The 22,486-nt window shown below is 33.3% G+C and overlaps 2 protein-coding genes across 18 annotated transcripts in view; one reads left to right on the plus strand and one right to left on the minus strand.

Annotated features, from left to right (window-relative positions):
• Positions 1–22,486, minus strand: part of LOC121239847 — a 128,501-nt gene that overhangs the window by 14,527 nt on the left and 91,488 nt on the right. For 3 of the 17 annotated variants that reach the window (XR_005935385.1, XR_005935390.1, XR_005935380.1), the window contains one exon: positions 14,123–14,238. The exons of 11 other annotated variants lie outside the window; for them this stretch is intronic. The gene's annotated coding sequence lies outside the window, so the exon portion shown is untranslated. Of the gene's footprint in view, positions 1–11,046; positions 11,129–13,024; positions 13,126–14,122; positions 14,239–22,486 lie in introns of those variants that run through there. 3 more of the 17 variants (XR_005935383.1, XR_005935388.1, XR_005935384.1) reach the window with 3 other exon arrangements.
• Positions 10,988–12,660, plus strand: LOC121238219 (NAC domain-containing protein 72-like). Its single transcript, XM_041135050.1, has 3 exons — positions 10,988–11,189; positions 11,648–11,928; positions 12,037–12,660. Exons 1-3 carry the CDS (start codon positions 10,988–10,990, stop codon positions 12,658–12,660), a joined length of 1,107 nt encoding a protein of 368 aa, XP_040990984.1.

Here is a 22,486-nt window from a genome sequence, read left to right on the forward strand (position 1 = left end):
GAGGTGGTGAAGCGGCTGGAGTGGATGTCTCAGCTTAAAATGGACGGCTGAGAGCGTGAAAAGAGGGCAGCGGCACATGAACTAGGGTTGAGAATGTTTAACCTATATATAAGAGCTATTAGTGGAAACAGAAAAAGAAAACCTAAAGAAGAGGAAGGGATGGACGTGCATGAAAATGGAAAAGGTTTGACACCGTGCGACGTGAAATTGGACAACGCTTCCAAGGGCTGGGCTGGGCTCTTAAGTCTTAAAAAAAAAAAAAAAAAAAAAAAAAAAACAATACTTGGCCCATGTATGAGATTATTGCAGGTTTTTACTTTAAGTTTTTGGGTCTTTAATCAACCTAAAAATAAATATAATTATCCCATAAATTTTCCGATGAACATCCCCTTGATCCATTAAAGAATTTAAAACCTAATTATCAAACCTATATAAAAATTATATATTGCCAAAAATATCTTAGGTTCAAACTCTCTTCTAAAAAAAATTTTACTCGTAATCCCAAACGATTTTTTTTTTTTTCAGAACTATAACTCAAAAATTTTGTAAAGTGGTTTGGCTGGCCTGGGTGTTACAATTAATCAACTTCATGTTGATGTTATAAGTTTATTTCCAATGTTTCATCTTGCTTGTAGTAGTTACTAAACTAAAGTAAGCTATGATTTCTTAGAATAATTAGAAGAATATTATGTTTCAAACCATGTGTGTGTACATATTTTCCAAACATTGTTTTAGTGGTTTGAACATATATGTAGCTCCTAGCTCATATCTTTAGGGTTTGGCTTGATATGTAGCATTACAAGATATTGAAATTTAAGTTGAATGATCAGGCTATGTTGAATAACTAACACACTGTTGTCATACATTCTGGTTATATTAACATGCCCTATTGTGAATTTTGTTTTAGTGACATAAATGATCTTTCTGAGCCACTGCTCAATTGACATGCGTATGTGATCGGGCATAGTTTAAGAGGATCATTGGCTACCCTTCTTGCTCTCGAGCTTTCCTCTAGCCAGTTAGCTAAGTACGGTGTTTATCTTTCTACTTATAGAGTCCTTCATTCTTCCATACTTAAGAAAATTAATTCCATTTACGATTCAGGTCTATGTATTCGAAAACTGTGGAAAGCTAACTTGATATTTTTATCATTTGGAATTGAAAGAGATTACTTGATCCTAGTAAAAATAGTACTTACGTATTTGTAGTACTTTTTAATGTAGTGCGGCATTTGGAGAGTAATGGCAATGAAGTTTAACTATCTATTTTCCTTTTTTTTTTTTTTTTTTTTTGTGTATCAAGTGTTGGGCAATCTCTATGACTATGTATAACTTTGAGTCTCCTGGAGTTGCTAACAAAAAGTTTGTAGAAGTTTATAATAGGGTAATAAAAATCACCATCTACAATTTTATTCACAGAAATCTCCATTTATTTTATATAAGTTTGCATAAATACCTTAACTTTTACCCTATGGCTCTATATTTTGTGATGAAGTTAGGCCACAAGCATGCATGTAGAAACTTAACAAGAGCAAGAAGGGAAACCAAGCAAGCTAACCAAGCAAACTTAACAAGATAATTTGTTATCTTCATGGATGTTTTCGATAAATGTTGTTTAGGTTTAACTTTATTCAAATGGATGGAGGAATAAATGTTGTCTAAATTTTGACTGCTTAATTCATTTGATTATGTGGAAATATTACCTCTGAGAACAACTCAACTGGCCTTGTCAATTGGCTATTGTGGATGTGACATTTATCCCCTGCATGATTTTCAAACAGCCTTATCCCTTTTACAGAACCTTCACTTACAAAGCATGATTTAAATGTATCTTGGGAGGTCTTAAACTGGTAGGATCATGCTATGATAACTTGAATAAGGTGTATGAAATCAAAGTGGTTGGATATGAGGAAGTTTTAATTAGTACATAGATTAATGTCCCATATTCCTTATTTGCATCAACCTTTGATTGATAATATAGTAATGTCCTAGTAGCTAATAAATAAATGTTTTGTATTGGCTAATATAGTTAACTACATGAATTTTTTCAAGTAATTATGAGCAAGCAGTATTTGTGGATTAAGAGGCTTTGTAGAATAACATGAATGGAGATGAATTGAAGCAAACAAGAGCAGCATGTGTTTGTTGCAATAACGTGTCTATATGTCCAAAAATATGTATGCATATACTTAGGCACAAGGATTTGTTATGAACATTACTGACCATGTTGGCTAATTCCTTCTTGTAACGTCCTATTTGCAAACATTGATGTATTTTCATGGCCTTAATTGACCATTAACGCAGTGGGCAAAGTTGTAAATTACTGTATTATTTATGTTATATATATTGGTTATCTTAATTTTTGGTTGGAATAAAATTTCAGGTGTTGGTTTTATCACTTGATGGTCTATTGAGTAGAAAGCCTTCAATAAGTTTGAGTATTTGATTGTATTTGTATCACTTGGTGGTTGGTGAGAAATAGTTTGGCTGTTGAAATTGATCATACTAAAAAGTCTATTGCCATGAATAATATTCTTGAAGAAAACAATTATTAGTTTCCATTTTCCACGAAGAAGTTTCATGGGCAAAACGTTTTTTTTCCACCACTTAATTTCATGGAAAACCGTACTATTTCCCACATTATACTAGATGAGACCTTTGCCACGAAGAAAAAATACTTTAACTGCCACGGATGTCGTCGCGGCAAAAAGAAGGTTTTTCCCATAAACTTGTGGTTTGATGGAAAAAGACTCTTTCTTCACTAGTTATATGCCACAAGTATCCCACGGACCACATTGGTGGCAAAAAAATTTTTCCCAGTAAGGATAAACTTTTTCCCACGATAGTCACTACGGAGAAAAAGCAGTATTTGTTGTAGTGGGTAACCATTTGGATAGTTAAAAAATAATAAAAAAGACATACAAAAATAATAAAGAGAAAGAAAGAGTGAACAAAGAATATGTAAATGAAATAAGAAAAGAATTCGGATGTTATTTTTTTTTAATAGTTAGTTTCAAACTAGATAAAGAATGTACAAATTATTTCAGGCCAACAAACTCGTGAGAGTTCTGAAGGTTAAGAGAGGGGACAGTTTCAATATCGTTATATTGTGCAGCAACATGAGCCAACGTCAGCAGACCTTAACGGAGATATTGCAACAAATGTTTTTTTCCAGCTACCAAAAAGTTGTCAAAAACACTAATTGTTTTCCCACGATTATCTATCATTGTTGTGGGACTTTATGCAGTCATTTTTTGGACTTTTTGGGGCAAGTAAAATTACTAGAAAAAGTCAAGTATTTGCGAAAACTCAAAAAATGGGGACAAAAATTTATTTGGGAGAGGGGCTAGGAAACAACGGCGGCTATGCCGTGATAAGAAGAAATCGCCGAAAATCGTTCTTTTCAGCAATTTTGGCTACCAGTCATTGGAAATGGTGGTTTTATTGTAGTAAACTTTTAAAAATCCCGCATGATATAATCCGATGAAAAAAAAATAAGACTTGAATGATAAATATGTATATACACACACACACACACACATATATAGTTAATTAATTTGGAACTAAAGGAAACATATCAAATCATTTTGTATCTTATAATTAACCATGTCTTTCCCGACAGACTATTTTAAAAGTATATTATTTTTTATTTTCTGGTTAAACATATTACGAGATTTTTTTCCTTTCTAGAGAGAAAATGAACTAGTTTCAAACTAAATAGAGAACGTAGAAATGATTTCATGTGAGAAAAGCTCGCCTGAAATCTGTATTTCTGGCAACAAACCTCGTCGGGAATAATATTGATTTCCAGTCGCAAGTATTTCTTTTCGATTACCAAAAAATTGCCAGAAAAACTAATTGTATTTCTCAAGTTTATTTTTTGGGACTTTTTGTAGCCACTTTTTGTCTCTAGGAAAATTGTCAGAACAAGCCAAGCGTTTGCATCAACTTGAAAAAAAAAAAAAAAAAAAAAAAACATTGCCGCATGATTTTTTTTTTGGGGGGGGGGGGACAACAATGGAAACGCCGTGAGAAGAAAACATCGCTGGAAATGGTTCTTTTCGTCGATTTTGCCAACAATATTTGGCGACTTCAGCAGCGGGAAAATGTATTTTTTCTTTTATTCTAATTTCAAAAATGTTGCATGATTGTATATGTATGTATGTAAATAAATATATATATATATATATGTGTGTGTGTGTATGTATGTCTTTCAGAACTAAAGGAAACAAATCAAATCATATTATATCTTATAATTAATCGTTCTTCCCAAATAGACTAATTTAAAGGTATATTAATTTGGAACTAGAGAGACAACTTATTACTTTCAAACAATATAGAGAACGTATAAATTATTTCGAGCCAGAAAAACTTGCTAGAAATCTTTACTTCTGATAACTAACCTCACCGGAAATATTGTTTTCTGTTGGTGATGTTATGCGGCAAATGTTTTTTTTTCGGCTACCAAAAATTCTCCAAATCGCACAAAAAATTAAGTATTTGTGACAACTTTATAAAATTCGTTGCAAAAAGTTTTTTTTTTTTTGGGGGGGGGGGGGGGGGTGGGGGTGCAACAATAGCGGCTATGCTATGATGAGAAAAAAATCTAAGGAAATGGTTCTTTTCAACAATTTTGCATACAATTTCTGGCGACATCAATAGCGGAAAAAAGTAGTTTTTCTTGTATTGAAATTTCAAAAATCCCATATGATGTAATCTGTAAAAATAAAATAAGATTTGAAAGATAATAATATATACATATATGGTCAATTAATTTGGATTTAAAGCAAACAGATCAAATCATATTATATCTTATAATTAACCATTAATTCCCAGATAGACTAATTTAAAAGGATATTAATTAGGAACTAGAAAGAGAACGAACTATTTTCAAACTAGATAGAGAACGTACAAATTATTTTAGGCGAGAGAAACTTTTTATTTCTAGTGACTAAACTCGCTAGAAATATTGATTTCAGTAGGACAACATTGCTACAAACGTTTTCTCGGGCTACCAAAAAAATGCCGGAAAAACTAGTTGTTTTTGCCTCGTTTATTTTTCATTGTTGTGGGACTTTTTGGTGCCATTTTTATGACATTTTGTGGCGAGCAAAATCGAGAAAAAAACCAAGTATTTGCAATAACTTCAAAAATCGATGCAAATAGTTATTGGTGAGGGGAGGGTGGCCAACAACAACAGCTAAAACAGTGACGAGAACAAATTGCCGAAAGGGGTTCTTTTCTGCAATTCCGCCCACAATTCCCTAGAAGGTCAAAAATTTTATTGGCAACCAAATTTTTCGTCCCTAAATATTTTATTTGAACATTATATTGATCAATTGAATGGTAAATGACTTTTGTCAGTATCTTGTGACGAAAGATAAATTTCATCCTTAAAAGTCATTTTTAGAGACAATTTTATTTCGTCACAAAAACAAATCTACCCTTTTTTTTTTGTTGCTGAGATGCTTGCATCTATTCCATTCTCTTCAATTATTAGAGGTTATTGAGTTGATGTGAAACACTATCATTGATGAGTCATGACCACGATAAAAATATACTCTATATAGACTATAATTCTATGAAGTTTAAAATTATTTAATAATAATTTTAAATGTTTGAATTTGTAGCAGTATTGTATATTTATTTATTTTTCTATAAATTATTTTTTCTAATTTACAAATAGATAAAATCAACAGGCAAGATTGATTAACATTGCTGAAGATTGTCTTTGATTTGGATTTGTTGAATTGTGATCATAATCATGATTACCTTCATTAATTTGACTTGGTGTACTTAAAGTAAGGGATTGATTGTTATCTTGAAGGAAGACTACCAAGGGATAGATGTTTATCATACTTGTACACAAATTATCATTATCATTTCTAAATTGTTGATTTTGTTCTTAGAAAAAGCTAAATCTATTTGAGAATAACTTACAAAAAATTTATTTCTCCACATGTGAATTATTGATATATTGAAAATTAGGAAATTTTAAATTCAAAATTTGAATCCTAAAAGAAATTAACAAAATGAGTCTTGTAGGTAAAATTGTAAGTACATATATCACTACTTTTTGTTCTTATCCAAATAGTTTTGTAGGTAGTGATAGGAGTAATGTAATATATAATATTTAAGAATAAAGATGATAATAATTAAGTTAAATAAAAAGGCAAAACTAATCTCTTTCTGTCACACTAGCACACATGAAATGCACATTATTTATTTCTAATACACCTACTATTTTGAATAGACTACTATTATTCTTATCGTCTTCATAGCATACATATCTCTAAAGCAAGAGAGTATTTTTGGTGCAAAGCAACATATTTATTCCTATTGAGACACGTCTTCTATTCTTGGGCTAAATGAATTTAGTCATTAAAGTCTAAATAATGTTAAAAGTTAAGTAAATAAATACTAGAAAATATGAAATTTTAAAATTCAGACTTTTTGCAAGAACTTCAAAAAGCAATTATTTGCAACAACTTCAAAAAATTGCAGTAAAAAGTTTTTTTATTGGGAGGGGGGAGGGGGGAGGGGGGGAATGGTACAAGTTTAAAAGTATTATGAACTAAAGAGAGACCCTTTTTTCGGATACCAAAAAATAACTAGAAAAACTAGTTTTTTTCCCATGATTATTTGCTATTGTTGTGAGTCTTTTTGGAAACTTTTTTGGATTTTTTGTGGTGAGCAAAATCGTGCAAAAAGTTATTTGGGGGTGGGGATGACAATACTGGCTAAGACGTGATGACAAAAATCATCGTAAATGGTTTATTTTTGGGAGTTTTCCTACAATTTCCCTTAACATCAAAAAATGTTTTGAGGAAGAAATTTGTTATCAGTAAATATCTTCTTCGAACGTTTTATTGATCAATGGAATGGTATATGACTTTCGTCAATATTTTGGGAAGAAATTTAAATTTCATCCTTAAAACTCATTTCTTGGACAATTTTATTTCATCCTTATCAACCATTATCTCACAAACCAATTAATCAATTTGGAGCTCCATTAGTACATTATTTTCTTTTGTGATTGGTCTGTTCTTCACTATTACTGATATTCTCTATAGATAAACATCAAAAAGACAACAATAAGGATTCAGCCTCACCCTTCATAGAAAGAGAGGACTCAACCTCTAAAAAAAAATATCCAAAAGACGAACTCTTTTTTTTATTTTTACCAAACAATAAGGAAAACAATAAGGAAAGTACTAAGATAGATGCAAAAATTGACGGATTACAATTTGGATCAACTCTGGTAGACTTTAAAATCTGTGACGACACATGAAGGCAACACGCTTTGTCTCTTTTTAGCCACAAAAGTCATATCTGAAAGATCTTATGGGGGCGATTCCAGTGATACGACACATGTGGTGAGAAAAGCTGCTGGAAGGGGTGGCACATGAGGACCACGCGCGGAGATTTTCAAAAAACCGTCACTATCCTCCAAACGATTTGTTGTCTGAGAGTCTTCTTATGCTACGCATGTCCTTCGAGAGTTGTCGAAAAACCGTAGATTTGTCTTTTTTAACCTTGAAGGAAACAAAATAAACTAGAAAGAGAGAACTACCTTAATAGACAACGTGGTCAGATGGAAAAATGAGAGAATGAGACTCGGCTTTCTCCTCCTCCTATGGTGAAAATCAGATCTTGAGGCTTTTTATGGAAGAGAAAGTTTGCCTTTTTGAGAGAGAGTGAGAGAGGGAGAGAGAGGGTAAATCATATTATATCTTATAATTAACCCTTTCTTCCAAAATACAACAATTTAAAAGTATATTAATTTAGAACTAGAGAGGGAACGTACTTGTTTCTAACTCCTTGTAGGTTTTAAGCCCAAGAAACTGTGCCCACAAGACCCAGAAGTGGTACGTAACGCACAAGCACGTTGTCCAAGAACCAAATCAACTAGGACAAGTACTGTAACTCCCCAGTCCTGGATGAGGTCCGAGGGTGACTACCTTTCACTTAAATATCATATATTACAGTATATATATTTATAGACTCTAAATTCTCAATGCCATAGAAAAACTATTGTTTCAAATCAACTATCTCAATATAATCAACATCTCAAAATACCAAGCCATCAGAACACAACAAGATTACTTAATAAAATTCTTCACTACTCAAATAAACCTTCTATATTTAAATCATCTCACTCATGCTTCATAATCTTGATCCTCAACTGAATTATTCAAATCATCTGAAAAATATTGTGGAGATAAGGGATGAGTTATTAACAATTCAATAAGTAGAAAACATATACTAGTATGTAAACATTAGCCTTTTCACAGAATTCCGGATGTAGAACAAAACATTTAGTTTCAGGAATATAGATCTAAAAACATGTTATCAGAATATCAAAGCGACGATTTCAAATGTTCATATTTAAAAATATCCTTTGGCATAACATGATTGAACATCATTATCTTATCATATTGTATCGTATCATATCATATTAGAACAGAGATCATATTTAACCCCTGTGGTAGGATTGTGTATTATGTGAAAAGCCAAGCAGAACATAAATCACCATGATACCAAATCGATTGCACTTAGAATAGAGACTATTATTATATCCCGTGGCGGGACCAGAAGTCAATATTATATCCCATGACAGGGCTAGAAGTCACTATTATATCCTGCAACAAGGCACTATTATCACCCGTGATAGGGCCATATATCAGAGCAAAACAGAATCAAAATTATCAGATCATAACTAGAAACAAAATCAGATACAGAATCAGAAAGTCATGCCAAAGGTTTTCAGATACCACATCATATCAAAACAAAGTACTGAACAATTTCATATCATTTTCACATATTCAAAACCGATTTAGAGCATCTTCACATAATATGCACAAATTTTCAGATTTTATATTCGCTCTTTTTGCATTGTCAGAAACAAAATAACATAAATTTGCTCATGTCTACACCAGTCATGACAAAAATACTTTTATCTTTTATACATATTTCATGAGTAATGCAGAACAAATAACAGAGGTTATTTCAAAATTCTTTTTATAACAATAACGTGCATATTTTTCATAAAATCAACCATACTTCAATTTTCTTTTATGCAAAGTCTAACATAGGAATCACGCTTACCTAAACTTTTAATTTTTCTAAATTTTTCCATAACAGTACCAAACGAATATCAATCATCACCTATAAAATTAGACACGTAACTTACGTAAATCTCCAAGTAAACATGTATTTTAATATTTAAGCTTAAAAAATACCAAAATAAACAATTTTTCCTAAAACTTTTAAGATTCTCGCAACCTTAAATATCATCACTCTCCAAGTGAATCGATATCCTCTTAATATCTTCGACTAATAATTTGAACCTTAAAATATTTTACTACTGAAATCTAATTATAAAAAATTTAATACTAGTTAATATAATTATATCAAAAGCCTATTACAGTAAACAATGAAATTTCATTTAAAAAAAATAAACTAGATTAGATTTAAAGTATTTAAAATAAAATTATACTGTTACAGTTTACTTCTGAAATTAAAATATAAAATTTAATGATTAACAACATAATTTAAATCCCTTAAATATTTGTTATAAAAATAAAGTTTCTGAACTATTTTAAAATAAAAACTGAGCACACTTTAAAAAAATATATATAAACTCTAGTACGTAAACAAAACAGCCCAAATCCAATTGTAAAATAAGGCCATAAACGTAATATCACTTCCCTTTACCAAAGACAATATTTTCATTTTGTGAACCAGACTTCACTGAGAAGAGAGGAGCAGTGCACGGATCCTCACCGTGAGGCTACGTGTGGTGGCGGTTTGGGTGGATCTCGACGGCGACGCGACTGGTTTGAACGGGGGTGGGACTTCTGTGTGAGAGAGAGAGTGATGAGAGAGAGAGAGAGAACGGAGAGAGGGAGAAAGCACTGTGAGAGGGGAGGAAAATACCGTGGTGGGTCTTTCGTCTTAGGCTATGCAACCGTGAGGTGGGAGGGGTGGTTCGTGGTCGGTGTCCGATGATGGAGAATATTTTTCCAGCGAGTAGCGGTTGCCAAGCGGCTGAGATATTCAAAGGTGGTTAGAAACGTGATATCGAAAGAGAGAGAGAGAGAGAGAGAGAGAGAATGTGTGCAGCGGCAGCGGCCTACAGTGTTCTTACTGTGCTTGAACTGTGGAAACCGTAGGGTGGAGGCTTGGGCGGTGTTTTCTGTGGAGTTGGATGGCTTAGGAGGCTTGCGGGATTGCCGTGAATGGGAAGAACCGGTGCTCTGTTTTTGGTTATGAAAACAGAGGATGTTCTGGGGACGTGCGTGGGTTGCCGAACATGGGTCGAGCGTCGATGGGTAGTTGTTTACAGTGACTGTGTTGAAAAACAAAGGGCTGTTGTACGTGGTATTGTTTTGGTTTACGGTGGGTGATGCAAGCAACGGGAGAGACTCTGAGAGAGAGAACCGATAGCATGAAAGACATGGATAGACAGAGTTTGTTGGGAGGGAACTTGAAGGGAGAAACAAGTTGAAGAGGCGTGGGGAGGTGGAACTCGGGCAGGGAGAAAAAATGAGGGAGAGGGACTCGGATCACTTATATTCTTACGATAAATCTTGGAAGTATCTAAGAAAAAAAAAAGGGAAAAACAATCCAAACTGAAGGATAAGATGTTTAAATGGATTTCAAAAGTATTTAAAAAGAAGAATTCCACTATTTGATAAGTCTAAACTCCAAAAAATCGGTAGAAGTGGACTATTGATTCAAATATTTAAAAAGAAGAATTACACTATTGGCGCTAAATTCTGGAAGTATCCAAAAAAAAAGGGGAAACACAATACAAACCGAAGGATAAGATGTTTAAATGGATTTTAAAAATATTTAAAAAGAAGAATTACACTATTTGATAAGTCTAAACTCCAAAAAATCGGTAGAAGTGGCGCTAGCACCACTCTATTTAAATCGAGGACGTCTGCTGCAATTAATTGTATTTCAGAGAAGAGTCGTGTGCTATGGAGTCAAATAATTTCAACAGCGACAGCAATATTAAGGAACAAGCTGGATTTTTTAACAAACCTCCCGGGTACAGATTTCTCCCAACAGACGAAGAGCTCATCATCTTTTACTTGGAGAAGAAAGTACGGAACCAGTCCCTGCCAATTAACAACATCGTGGAGGTTAACCTATATGCATATAATCCAGATTTTCTTTCGGGTAGGTAGTACCGATTTTATTATATTGATAGTGGAGGTTTGAAAATAACTTTGCATGATATAAAGTTTGTTTCTTGCTAATTATTTATAATCTGAATGTGAGAATCATGGTAGATATTGTGCAGATACCTTAATTTTTCTGATGTCAACCATCTTCTTCTTTCCATATCGAATGCACTTAGCAAAACTAGAAGAACTAATTATAAACAAATATTCATGGTACTCAACTTGCTAACTCTGACTCATATTCAGCTTCAATTTTGTTTAATTCATTGTGTTTGATAGTGCTTCATTTTGTTTGACTGAATCATGTGCAATTAATCAAGTAGAACTAATTATCTTGCTTGTGAGTGCATATTGCATGTGGTGCATACAGTCATGACATTAAATTAAGACTATTTCATATTAAAGATCAAAAGTTGAACTAGAAAGTAACACTTGAATTTCTTCCATTAAAAGCAAAATACAAGGATTATCAAGAAGATCAATTATACATTTTCACCCCAAGAGATCGAAAGTATCGAAATGGAAGACGGCCAAATCGAGCTGCTGGTGATGGATATTGGAAAGCCACCGGAGCTGACAGGAAAATCAAATCCAAGGGAACCGTAGTTGGGTATAGGAAGGCATTGGTTTTTTATATAGGAAAGGCTCCAAAGGGTAAAAAGACCGACTGGATTATGCATGAATTTAGAGTCGAGGATTCACCCTGTAGCGAAAGAGGCTCAAATGGCATGAGGGTATGTAGTTTTCAACCTTTTACTAATTAATATATATGTTCGTTTTAAGGCTCTTAATTCTATTCTCAAAAACTGACCATCATCAGCACTAAATCTTGTACCATGCAGTTGGATGACTGGGTCTTATGCAGGATTTATAAAAAACCTGTTAAATCAATCAAAATTCAAATTGAAGATAACGATCCTGCGATGGTTGGTTCAACTTCTCTGCTAGATGATTATGATGGGGGGGATGATGAGCATATAGATAAGATGAATTGTGGAAATCTCGAAGCTGCCCCCATTGCTGATGTTGAAGTACCAGTAATAGGTGCCTGGGATAATATGCAGATCACCACGGCCAGTACCTTCCAAAATGGGTTCCAGCAGCCAGAATCTGCGGCTCAATGCAGTAACGCTCATGCTCTCGATACTGGGGCTACTTTCAATGGCTACTTCAATTATGCAAGTCCTCTTGATCTTCCTGCCACGATGGTTCCACCAATTGGATGGTCCAACTGGGCGTATAATTCAACAGATCAGACTGTCTTTGGGTCTAACTATCTAAATGAACCGAGTGAATACCAAGAGGATCTGTGGATGAGTTTGCCATCTCAATTTGATCCTAGTAGTTATAGCTTTTACCAAGAGTCGTATGTGCATCTTCCCGATAGTGTCCGAAATAATAATCCTGATAGTGTGCCAAATAATAATCCTGATGATAAGGATGGTAGTGAAGAGTCTGACGATTGATCTTTAACTTGATGAGGGAACTTAAGTATTATTACTAGACTTGACGTTTATATAGGATGATGATTTAGCTAGTTTTGGCAGCTTAATTTATGTATTTGCTTGACATTTTCTACCAGATTGATGTAGACGGCATTTATTAATTCCTAATAAAACTTCGATTGATATTGTCATTAACCTCATGTGTTGCAAAACTCTTGCATTCATGTTAAGCATTGGATGAAAACAGAAAAAAAGAAAAACATGTTAGAAATAAAACCAAAGCTTACATGCTCTAAGATTATGATCTTTAACTGATATGATGAACATTATTCAAACATCATCCACCCTAAAATCAGTGACAACGAAGCATATCAGAGAGAACTACCTTCTTCCAGATACGGCCTCTCCATCCATATAACACTGCTGACAATACTCCAAGAACAGGACCAAAATACTCTGCCAATATAGCTCTAGCACACATAAAAGCTAATGAATGTTAACTACTGACAAATAGACACTATGAAGAAAAAAGGACACATTATAAAAATTCCAAGGAAAATGTGAGTTATACAGTATTTTAGATCAAGTGATTAAGAAGAAGCAAATATCAAATTCTCCACAACAAATAGAAATTAGGAAAGGGGATCAAGACATAATCCACTGGAAAAAGAAAGGTAGAGAACATATGTTCAAAATGTTAAAGTTAAAGCTCCTTGGGTCATTACCATCTAAAATGGTTTGCAAAAGCCACTCCAGTTTCTCGAGTTCTTAACAAAAATACTCTGAATAGAGGATAGCAAAATAATAAAAATTATAACATTTTTTTATCTGATAGAGGCTGGTTAACAAGAACACCCAAGGGATACATCTTTCTCATTTCAAATGTTATGAGTTCATATACCTGCAAAGGCATCAAAACAGAAATAAGGTATTCTTTTTTCGATATTAGATTGAGTGCATCAACTTTTCTGTTTGTCAGAAATTTAAGCCAAAAAGCATGCTACTACATATTTAAAGCCAATAATAAATGGAGATTTCACTTTGCTGGAAGAAAAAAAAAAGGAAACTAACCCAAAAGGAAAAATTAGAGTCGAATTAAATATTATGGCCGGTTGAGTGTGATCATGCCATAGGCAAAAATGACAAGCCATCATGAGAGATGATATCTCTTAACATTTCTAAGTAATGTAGGATTCATGCTCTTTTCGTGGTTATGACCTCCCTTCTTGTTTAAATATAATTGTATTTCTTGGTTTAGGAGGTTAACTTAAGGAAACTCATGGGTGATTCATCTTCCATGGAATCACAGCACCAGGAATTGTTTCTATTATGTATACGAAATTTAATTAGAGTTCCATCTTATTAGAGTTTCATCGTATTTAGCTGCAGGAGTTTACAGTGTGTCTAGCGTAATTTCTTATTGTAAATAATATTGGATTGGATCAAAGACTTGATAGAACTGTGTTAAACATAGAGTACTTACCTCTGATAATAATGCTTAAATCTTCACTTGCAGCTTCAAATGCCATCGGAGCTTAAACGAATACCTAATGATTTCCTCTGGGTTGCACCCAGATTAATATTTGCAATTCAGGTTCTCTACATGTATTTAATCAAATGGTCAAGAAGATTTACAAAATCACCCGTACGTACACACTTAATCTATTGGTCAAGGAAACATTATTGTCCAAAAAAACATAATAATAAATTTCTGAAAATAAAAAAAGGAATTTCCTTTTCTTATGAACAACCCGTGCATGTCAACATTTAAGATTCCTAACTACAAATTTGGAAACCAAATGCTTACCTTGTCTGCCGAGGCAGTTAACAAAAAATCACCTCGAGCTACAAATTTTAGACTGGCAACCTATCAAATGCAATGTCTAATCAGCCAACAAATTTTTATGACAGGAAAACTTCAACTACAACAAAAAATAGAAAAAGATAAGCAAATAATGATCCAATTGAAGAAGGGAAAAAATGAAATTTCTCTTGAACTTTTCTTTAGCCGCCAATTGTTAGTGGCTGGGCAAACCTGTTTTGCATTCTGGCAATGCATTCCAAGGCTTCCTCTTTCATGGTGAGAGCATCTGCTAGTGCAAAAGTAGTAAGCCAAGAAGGAACTTTGCTGCAACAAGAGTTACAATAGTATGAGAATTTAAAAATCATAACAAGATATCCCAAGAGAAACAAAAAAGGAAGTACAAGAAAGAAAAAAAAAATCCACCAAAAACTTTATGGATGTAGAGATCCTTCAAAGTCATGATAGTAATTATAAAAATTAGAATTAAAGTTATCCTTTGATAGTATTAATACTTGTGCCAGTCACATTCGCAAAAGCATATAAGGATACAGTTCAATAGATTATCTCAGCAATGGAGAAGAAGAGAAAGTGATGTTTTTTTTTTTTCCTCGAGAACAAAACAACACATGGTATCATTGGTAACGACCTTTGATAACATCTCAAGAGATTTAAGACACTTTCACACTCATATGAACTTAAAAAGTGATGTTGGTTCATTTCTCGATTCAATGATTTGTCAACAAATTAAACCCAATACAATAAACCCCCAATTCTAATTGACCAAAACACAACCCTAAATCTAAGCCATCTATTCACAGAAACTTCGACCTCCTTAACTCACAGATTAGACCCAAAAATGAGAGAAGAAGAAAGAAGAAGAAGAAAATACAAAAACTGAAGAAAACCTCCATTCGTACCTTAACCAGCGGGTAACTGAGGAAGAAAGTCCACCAAATGCAACAACAATAAAAACTAAATAAACTTTGAATCGGTGTTTTGAGCCAAAATGAATGAGGGTTGTTGCTTCATTTTCGATAAGAAAAACTCATTTTCTTGTTAGTTGGAAAGTTTCTTTCCCCTACTTTCTAGGATTTCTGGGCTCTTGAAAAAAATGAGAGAGAGAGAGAGAGAGAGAGAGAGAGAGGTGGATTTTAGGGCCTCTGGCTTTTACCATTTTGTCCCATCGAATAAAACAACCCCAGACAGAGGCATACAAGGGGACAAAAATGGAAAATGAATAAAATAGAGTGATAAAAATGGAATAAAGAAGTGGTTGAAATTCACCATTCATTCTTAGATAGTCTCTTTTACTTGTAGAATAAAAAACTCATTTGTTCGCACTAAATATAGATGTTCCTCTACAAGGACCTCAACATCATATCATAACAGAGTACTAAATAAAACCAAACAATCTTCATATAATCATGCACCAAATTTCATATTTTCATAATTGCTCTTTTATACAACTGAATACAAAATGTCAAAAATTACACATGTCTACACTAGTCAAGATAGAAAATTTTTTTCTTTTCTTATACGAATATCATGATCAATGCAGATAAAATGACCAAGGTTATTGTCAAGTTTTTCATAGCAAAACAAAATGCATATTTTCATAAAATCAGCTTCAATCTATTATTTTTATGAAAAGTCTAGCAAAATACTATAATTTCAACCAATATTTCAGCGCACACAATTTCATCAACATGTCTCCATTATTTAAAACATCACATCACAACTTCCTAATAACAATAAACCAACAATTTATCTCAACTTACTCAAATTCATTTCACCATTCAAAATCCGCATGTCAATCAAACAATCACACATTCAAAAACAATTATCCCTCGCTTTATCAAACCAATAACTAATATATATTTGCCCGACCTGTAAAACTGACATGTCCAAGAACCCAACAGCAACATGTAAATCCCCAAACAATCACACATCAACCCAAACATCCACAAAACTCAACACACACAACCACACATCAACCCAATAACTCATACATTTAAAGCAAACTTATCCTTAATTTATCAAACAACAAACAGCCTACGTTTATCCCGACATTTCTAACAATCAAATAGACCATTCTTGCACTCAACATGTTAAGCAAAACACGCCACATATCCATACATTCCTCAACTTCACTTAACCAATCACCACCCACAAGTCAAGCAACAACCCAAAATTACAAGTTAGAAAAAATTATTATCGACATGTCAATAACCAGACCGCCCACAAGCTGACACATTAACACATAGCACATTACTAAGTACGCTTCTTCATGGATCCACAACATCAAAATTAAAAGAACCTCCACATATCAACCCACCAAGAATTTACACAGTTTGCAGATTCTACCAAACAAATAGAGGTCAACTCATTTCCAATGATCAAATCATGTCACGCAATTAACACTGAAAAATGAGATTAACACTCAGGAAATATACCTAATTCCATGTGGCCAATACGACAAACTTAATGGTGAGAAGGCGCTGTCCAGGACTGATTTCAATGCCTTTGACAGCAAAAGGTTGGCGCCGATAACCTATGTTAGTCACGGGTCAAAACCAAAATAGAGAGTATCTCTACGGAAGTGAGAACCTAAGGAGTTAGCGAGACGGCATTGCATGACAGAGTGCAATTAATTCAAAGAGGGAAACAATAGCGAGAGGCAGAGCCTTACTGGTGTGGTAACCACGATAGTGTGGAATCGAGACGTGGCCTTCAACAACAAAAACCCACACACAGAAGCCTCAACGTATTGGTAATCTAACGAAGAAACACGTAAGCCTCACTGGGAGTTGCAACCAACTACAACAGAAAATCAAAGGAGTGAAAAAGAAAACCTGTAAGGGTGGGGCACGGAGGAATTGAGAGAAATAGGGTTTACCACTGCACAATAGAAATCAGGCGAAGGGGTTGTCGACAACAAAAACCCACAAACAAAGGCATCGGTGCATTGGTATTCAATGGGAAAAAAAAAATCAATTTTGGAGCAGAGGGATTAGGGGTGCAAATGGTCTTCGGTCCATCATTTTTCCAGACCGGACCAAACTGAACACCCAAAGGGACGGGACCAATCGGTCTGGCCTAATTTTTTTTATTTTTTTAAATAATTAATAAAAAAAATTATTTAAAATACTAAATTAAATTAAGTGACTTTTTAATATGGATTATATAACAAACTCAACAAAAAAATATTTTATATGGTCAATTATAATATATTAGATAAAACTTATCTTATTAATTTATATAATTACTATATAATTAACTAATTGATATTATATATTAGTTAATTTATAGAATATTAACAAGTGTTAATAACATATTTAAAATTTTATATTGTTAATAGTGATAGGTTAGATGAAGATATATATAAAATATTGTTAATTTATAGAATATTAACAAGTATTAATAATATATTTAAAATTTTATATTGTTAATTGTACAATTATTATATATAAAATACATATATATATTTTAATTTTTCATTCGGTCTGGTCCCGTCCGGAAAAACCCTAGACCGTGGACCGGACCGAAACTTTTCGGTCCTCTAAAATGTGGACCGGACCGGACCGGACCGGTCTAAGTCTCGGTATGGTTCGGTCCGGACTGATCGGACCGAAAAGGTCAGTCCGTTCGGTCCGACCAGACCATTTATCACCCCTAAGAGGGATACATAGAGAAAGGGAGGGAAGGAGAGAGAGAAACTTACCAAAGTGGCAACGTACGGTGGAGTGCGGCAATTAGGATCAGACAGAGATGAGAGGAAAGAGAGAGCCTACAGCGAGTGGAGCACAAAATGTTAAGGACCCGACTGATTCAAAAGCCCTAGAACTACTGGATAATAATTTGGTTAAGCCTTTAACCTTCGGGATCATAACATTCCACCACGCTTTCAAATTCGACATCCACAGCAGCCCACTCTATCGATACTAACCCGATGGTAGCCCTTTTCCTTTTGGCGGATTTACTCATCTATCAGTATTCAATGACTTAACATTATGCTCATACATAGTATTAAGGCATTTTAATCCAACTTATAGATCACCCATCCGTGACTTAAACCCGTGATGTAGTCCCTTCTCTGATACCACTTGTTAAAAATCTAACCATTGATCCAAAAGCCCTAAGACAATTTGATATTAATTTGGTTAAGCCTTTAACCTTTAGAATCAAAACACAAAGAGAGGAAGAGAGAGCAAGTATGGAATAATACAATAAGAAAATGAGGTAATTATAGCTAAGCCCTTGTTTGGATTAGGAAAGCACTTCAAACCATTTCAACTCATCTCATCTCATAATTACAACTTTTTTAAATTTTCAAGCAAAATATAATAAATTATTCAATTTTTTCAAATCCAAAACAATAATAGTATTAAAAATAATAGTCTAACAATATTTTATTCTACTATTCACAAACTATCTCAACTCATCTCTGAATTCAAACGGGCCTAGTTATTTACTTGTAGAGTCGCAAATGAAAAGGCAATGATTGTAGAGGCTGAGGCTGAGGAGGGGGCTTCTAGCTAGCTTTTTGTAGAAATAACCAAACTTCAAGATGTGGAAACATTGGCAATGAAGTCAACATGGGGGCAGTTTTCTACAAATAATTCTGAAAGATGGGGAAATGAAGGGTATTTCAGAGGGGTTTGCATGATCAGTAGCAATGACATCCACGTAAGAATCACTCCTCCTCCACCAACCACTGAGATTAGGATAGGAATCGAGGATAACCAGGTTCCGATTACGGGTTCTTGCTCGAAACAAACCCAGGTCGATACTCGTCCTCCAAAACCCAAGTACATCCGGGTCGGGTACTGGGTTTAAAACCCCAAACCTGAATTTTTTTTAAAAAACCACCAGTGTCAAAAGGGTAAAAATCCCCGTCTCTCTCTCTCTCTCTCTACTCAATACTCAGATTGTAGAAACCCTAGCCTCCCTTATGACCCCTATCCTCACTGCACTAAAATTGAGCCAAAAATTATTGCATCTAATGTTTGCGTGGATGATAATCGTTGCTAGTGCAAGCATTGATCAAAGCATTGAATGATCTTGATCTCCACTTTAGTGCATCAGTTCCTATTTTTATCCATCTTCTTTCACTCTCGATCACTAATCTTTCTTATTGGTGGATTTTGGAGAAGTGTCCAATTGCTTTGTATTTTGACCCTGTCATTGTAGAAATATCACTATATCAAAAGAGTTTACATAATCATTAAGTCTTAACACAATTCATAACCATGATGGGGGCTTCTCAAAGCTTCATTGTCGCGAGTCAACAGGCTCTGTTCGGTGGATCCAACAGATATATATTTTTTGACATGATCATGATTTAGTTTAAAATTAATTTTTTTCATCCTCGAAGCATACGTACATTACTATGTTATGATTGTACATATTCCACAATAAATTACACTATAGCGATTAAAATCTTTTAAGAGGAAAATTCAAGCATCTTAATTAAGAAACTTGCATAATCCGATTTAATTATATATAAGTACCGTCTAAATATATGCATAATGAATATGGCCACAAAGAAACTTGCATAATCCGATTTAAAATAAAATTGCGTCTGTAAACACAAGAAGAAGATCAAAACTCTAGATTCCTTCTATCACTTTATGTTTGTGTTTTAACTTTTTTTATTTTTTTAATAAATAATTAATAAAAAAAGAGTAGTATAACTGCATAGTAAGAGCACTAGCATTGGACTCATCAAATTCATTTTCAAATTTTGATGAAAAGTACATGTTTTCCATATATCTAAAACCTCCTTATCCATAACTCCACATTGGATTAGCCATTGAATTCATTAAAATAATAATATAATATTATTTTTTAATAATAGTATTTTCATTTTCTTCATATTTTATAATTACATTAATCATATGTTATTTAATAATTTAATTTGATTCTTACATTATTATTATAAGATGGTTAGAGATTAAATGTGAATAAAAAAGACTGTTGGAGATTAAAAGTGAATAAAAAATAGATTTGATTGGTGTATAGTAGTCCTTCAAATTTGAAAAAAACACATACATTTACTGTATCTCAAAACTTCACACTTATCTCTTTAGCTAATTTAATGTAGCTCTCTTTTGATAAAATTCGCTATATTTTATATTTGATTAGGCTTTTGACGAAGCCAATACCAATGCTCTAAGAGCACTAGTAGTGGGCTCAACAAAGTTAGCTAAAATGCAAAATAAAGTGCAACAATGGACTCAACAAATAAATAGTGATTTTAGCCGCATATTATATCACTGACCAAATTTGTTGAGTCCAAGGGGTTAGCCAAATATTATTTTTTGACTAAAAAATTATCTTCCTACTTCTCTCCCGCTATTTGCTTCTCACCCGCATAGTTTGAGAGCATTGTGCTTTGAACAAACTAGGCCAGCGGTTCAAATTCAAGTTCTGAAATTTCACTACCCTTTCTCATAAATGTTAATACAACCATAAATTTTAATACAACCAAATATTAGTTCAAAAAATATTACCGTTGTAAATAAAAATCGTTAGAAAATTTTATCCGTTGGAATAATATGAACGTTAGAAAATTAATGTGTAGTTTTTTAATAACAAATAAATATTCAAGCTATAATTAGAATTAAAATAAACAAAAAGTTTAAAATCAATATTTTAATAGAATAATGATATATTTTTTGAGTCTATTATTTGATGTTATTGAAAAGTGGCTAACTAGATTTGTAAAAGTAAATTTTCTAGTCAAATTTTGGTCAAAATTTGTTGAGGCCACTACTAGCACTCTAAGATATCAGATATGCCGCCTACAATAAGGAATACATGATTTTGAAAAATATTAATTTATAATTATTTTACAATTATTTTATAATTCTATATTAAATAAAAAATAATTTTGTAAAATTAAGATTCATATTTAATAATTTAACATAATTACATAATTAAGTGATATTTGTTTAATGGGTGGTAAAATAACCTTAAAGAAATTATAAATGTATTAATATTACTTAGTACCTGACTTACAAATTTTGAGTCCCAGTTTTTAATTTTATCGCTGACTCAACACTTATACTCATTTATTAATTGAAAAACATTAATTTGTTCTTCCATTTGTACTGCTCCATTTGACCGCTTGGCAAATTTTTTTTTTTTTTACTTAATAATTAAGAATGTAATTTTAAGTACATTGATATATATATATTTTTTTCAAATATTCAAATATACTAAAAAAATATATAAAAAAAAATTAAGTTAGACGGTATGCTCAACGGTCAACAAGGGGGCATAATGGCCGCACCCTTATTAATTTCAAGTGACGTAGGTTTGCTTGTACGACATGTTTATGGTCAAGTGCATAGGTCCAGCAATAACTAGCCATTTTGATTCCTTTTCCATCCTGCAAATGGAGCATTACTCATCTAAGAAAGGAAATTAATGATCAATTTACAGAACATCAACTTGGATTTTCAGGCAGGTAAAGTTGCCCGTGTACAGTTTGAAGGATGCTTCGCTTAAAAATGAGAAATGATACTTGTAGGTAAGTATTGCGATTATTTTTATAACATGTAACAATTCTCGGACAACTTACCATCAAAACTCGTGCATGGGGTCCTCACGATTCATTAACCACAGATCTCATCAGAGGTAGCAATCTTGAGTGCTTGTTCAAGGTGGTGGGCCGTGTCCCGTGGGTGTGCCTCCAATCTGGGTCTTTCCGGCAAAACCCACCGTCCGTCGCCATTCCTGACCATGCCTTTGTCCTCATCCTGCCTCCAATATGGAGGTTACCCATATTCAGTTCTCAAAAAATCACAACACTTGTTGACTAGGGCTATATCCCTCTTCGTCGCCAACCAAAACTCCTGTCCCTTCCCGTGGTAGCACTTGTTGACTTGGTCAAATGAGAATGATAATTAAAATTTAGATAATCTATGTTAAAAAGATCACATATTGAATTGAGCATATCTAAAATAATTTAGATTTCAACTATAATGTTGGGCCAAAGATAGAAGATTACTGTTGGTTCATCAAATATTAAAATATTAA

Source organism: Juglans microcarpa x Juglans regia, chromosome 7D (genome assembly GCF_004785595.1).
Source record: "Juglans microcarpa x Juglans regia isolate MS1-56 chromosome 7D, Jm3101_v1.0, whole genome shotgun sequence".
In the NCBI taxonomy this organism is placed as follows: domain Eukaryota; kingdom Viridiplantae; phylum Streptophyta; class Magnoliopsida; order Fagales; family Juglandaceae; genus Juglans; species Juglans microcarpa x Juglans regia.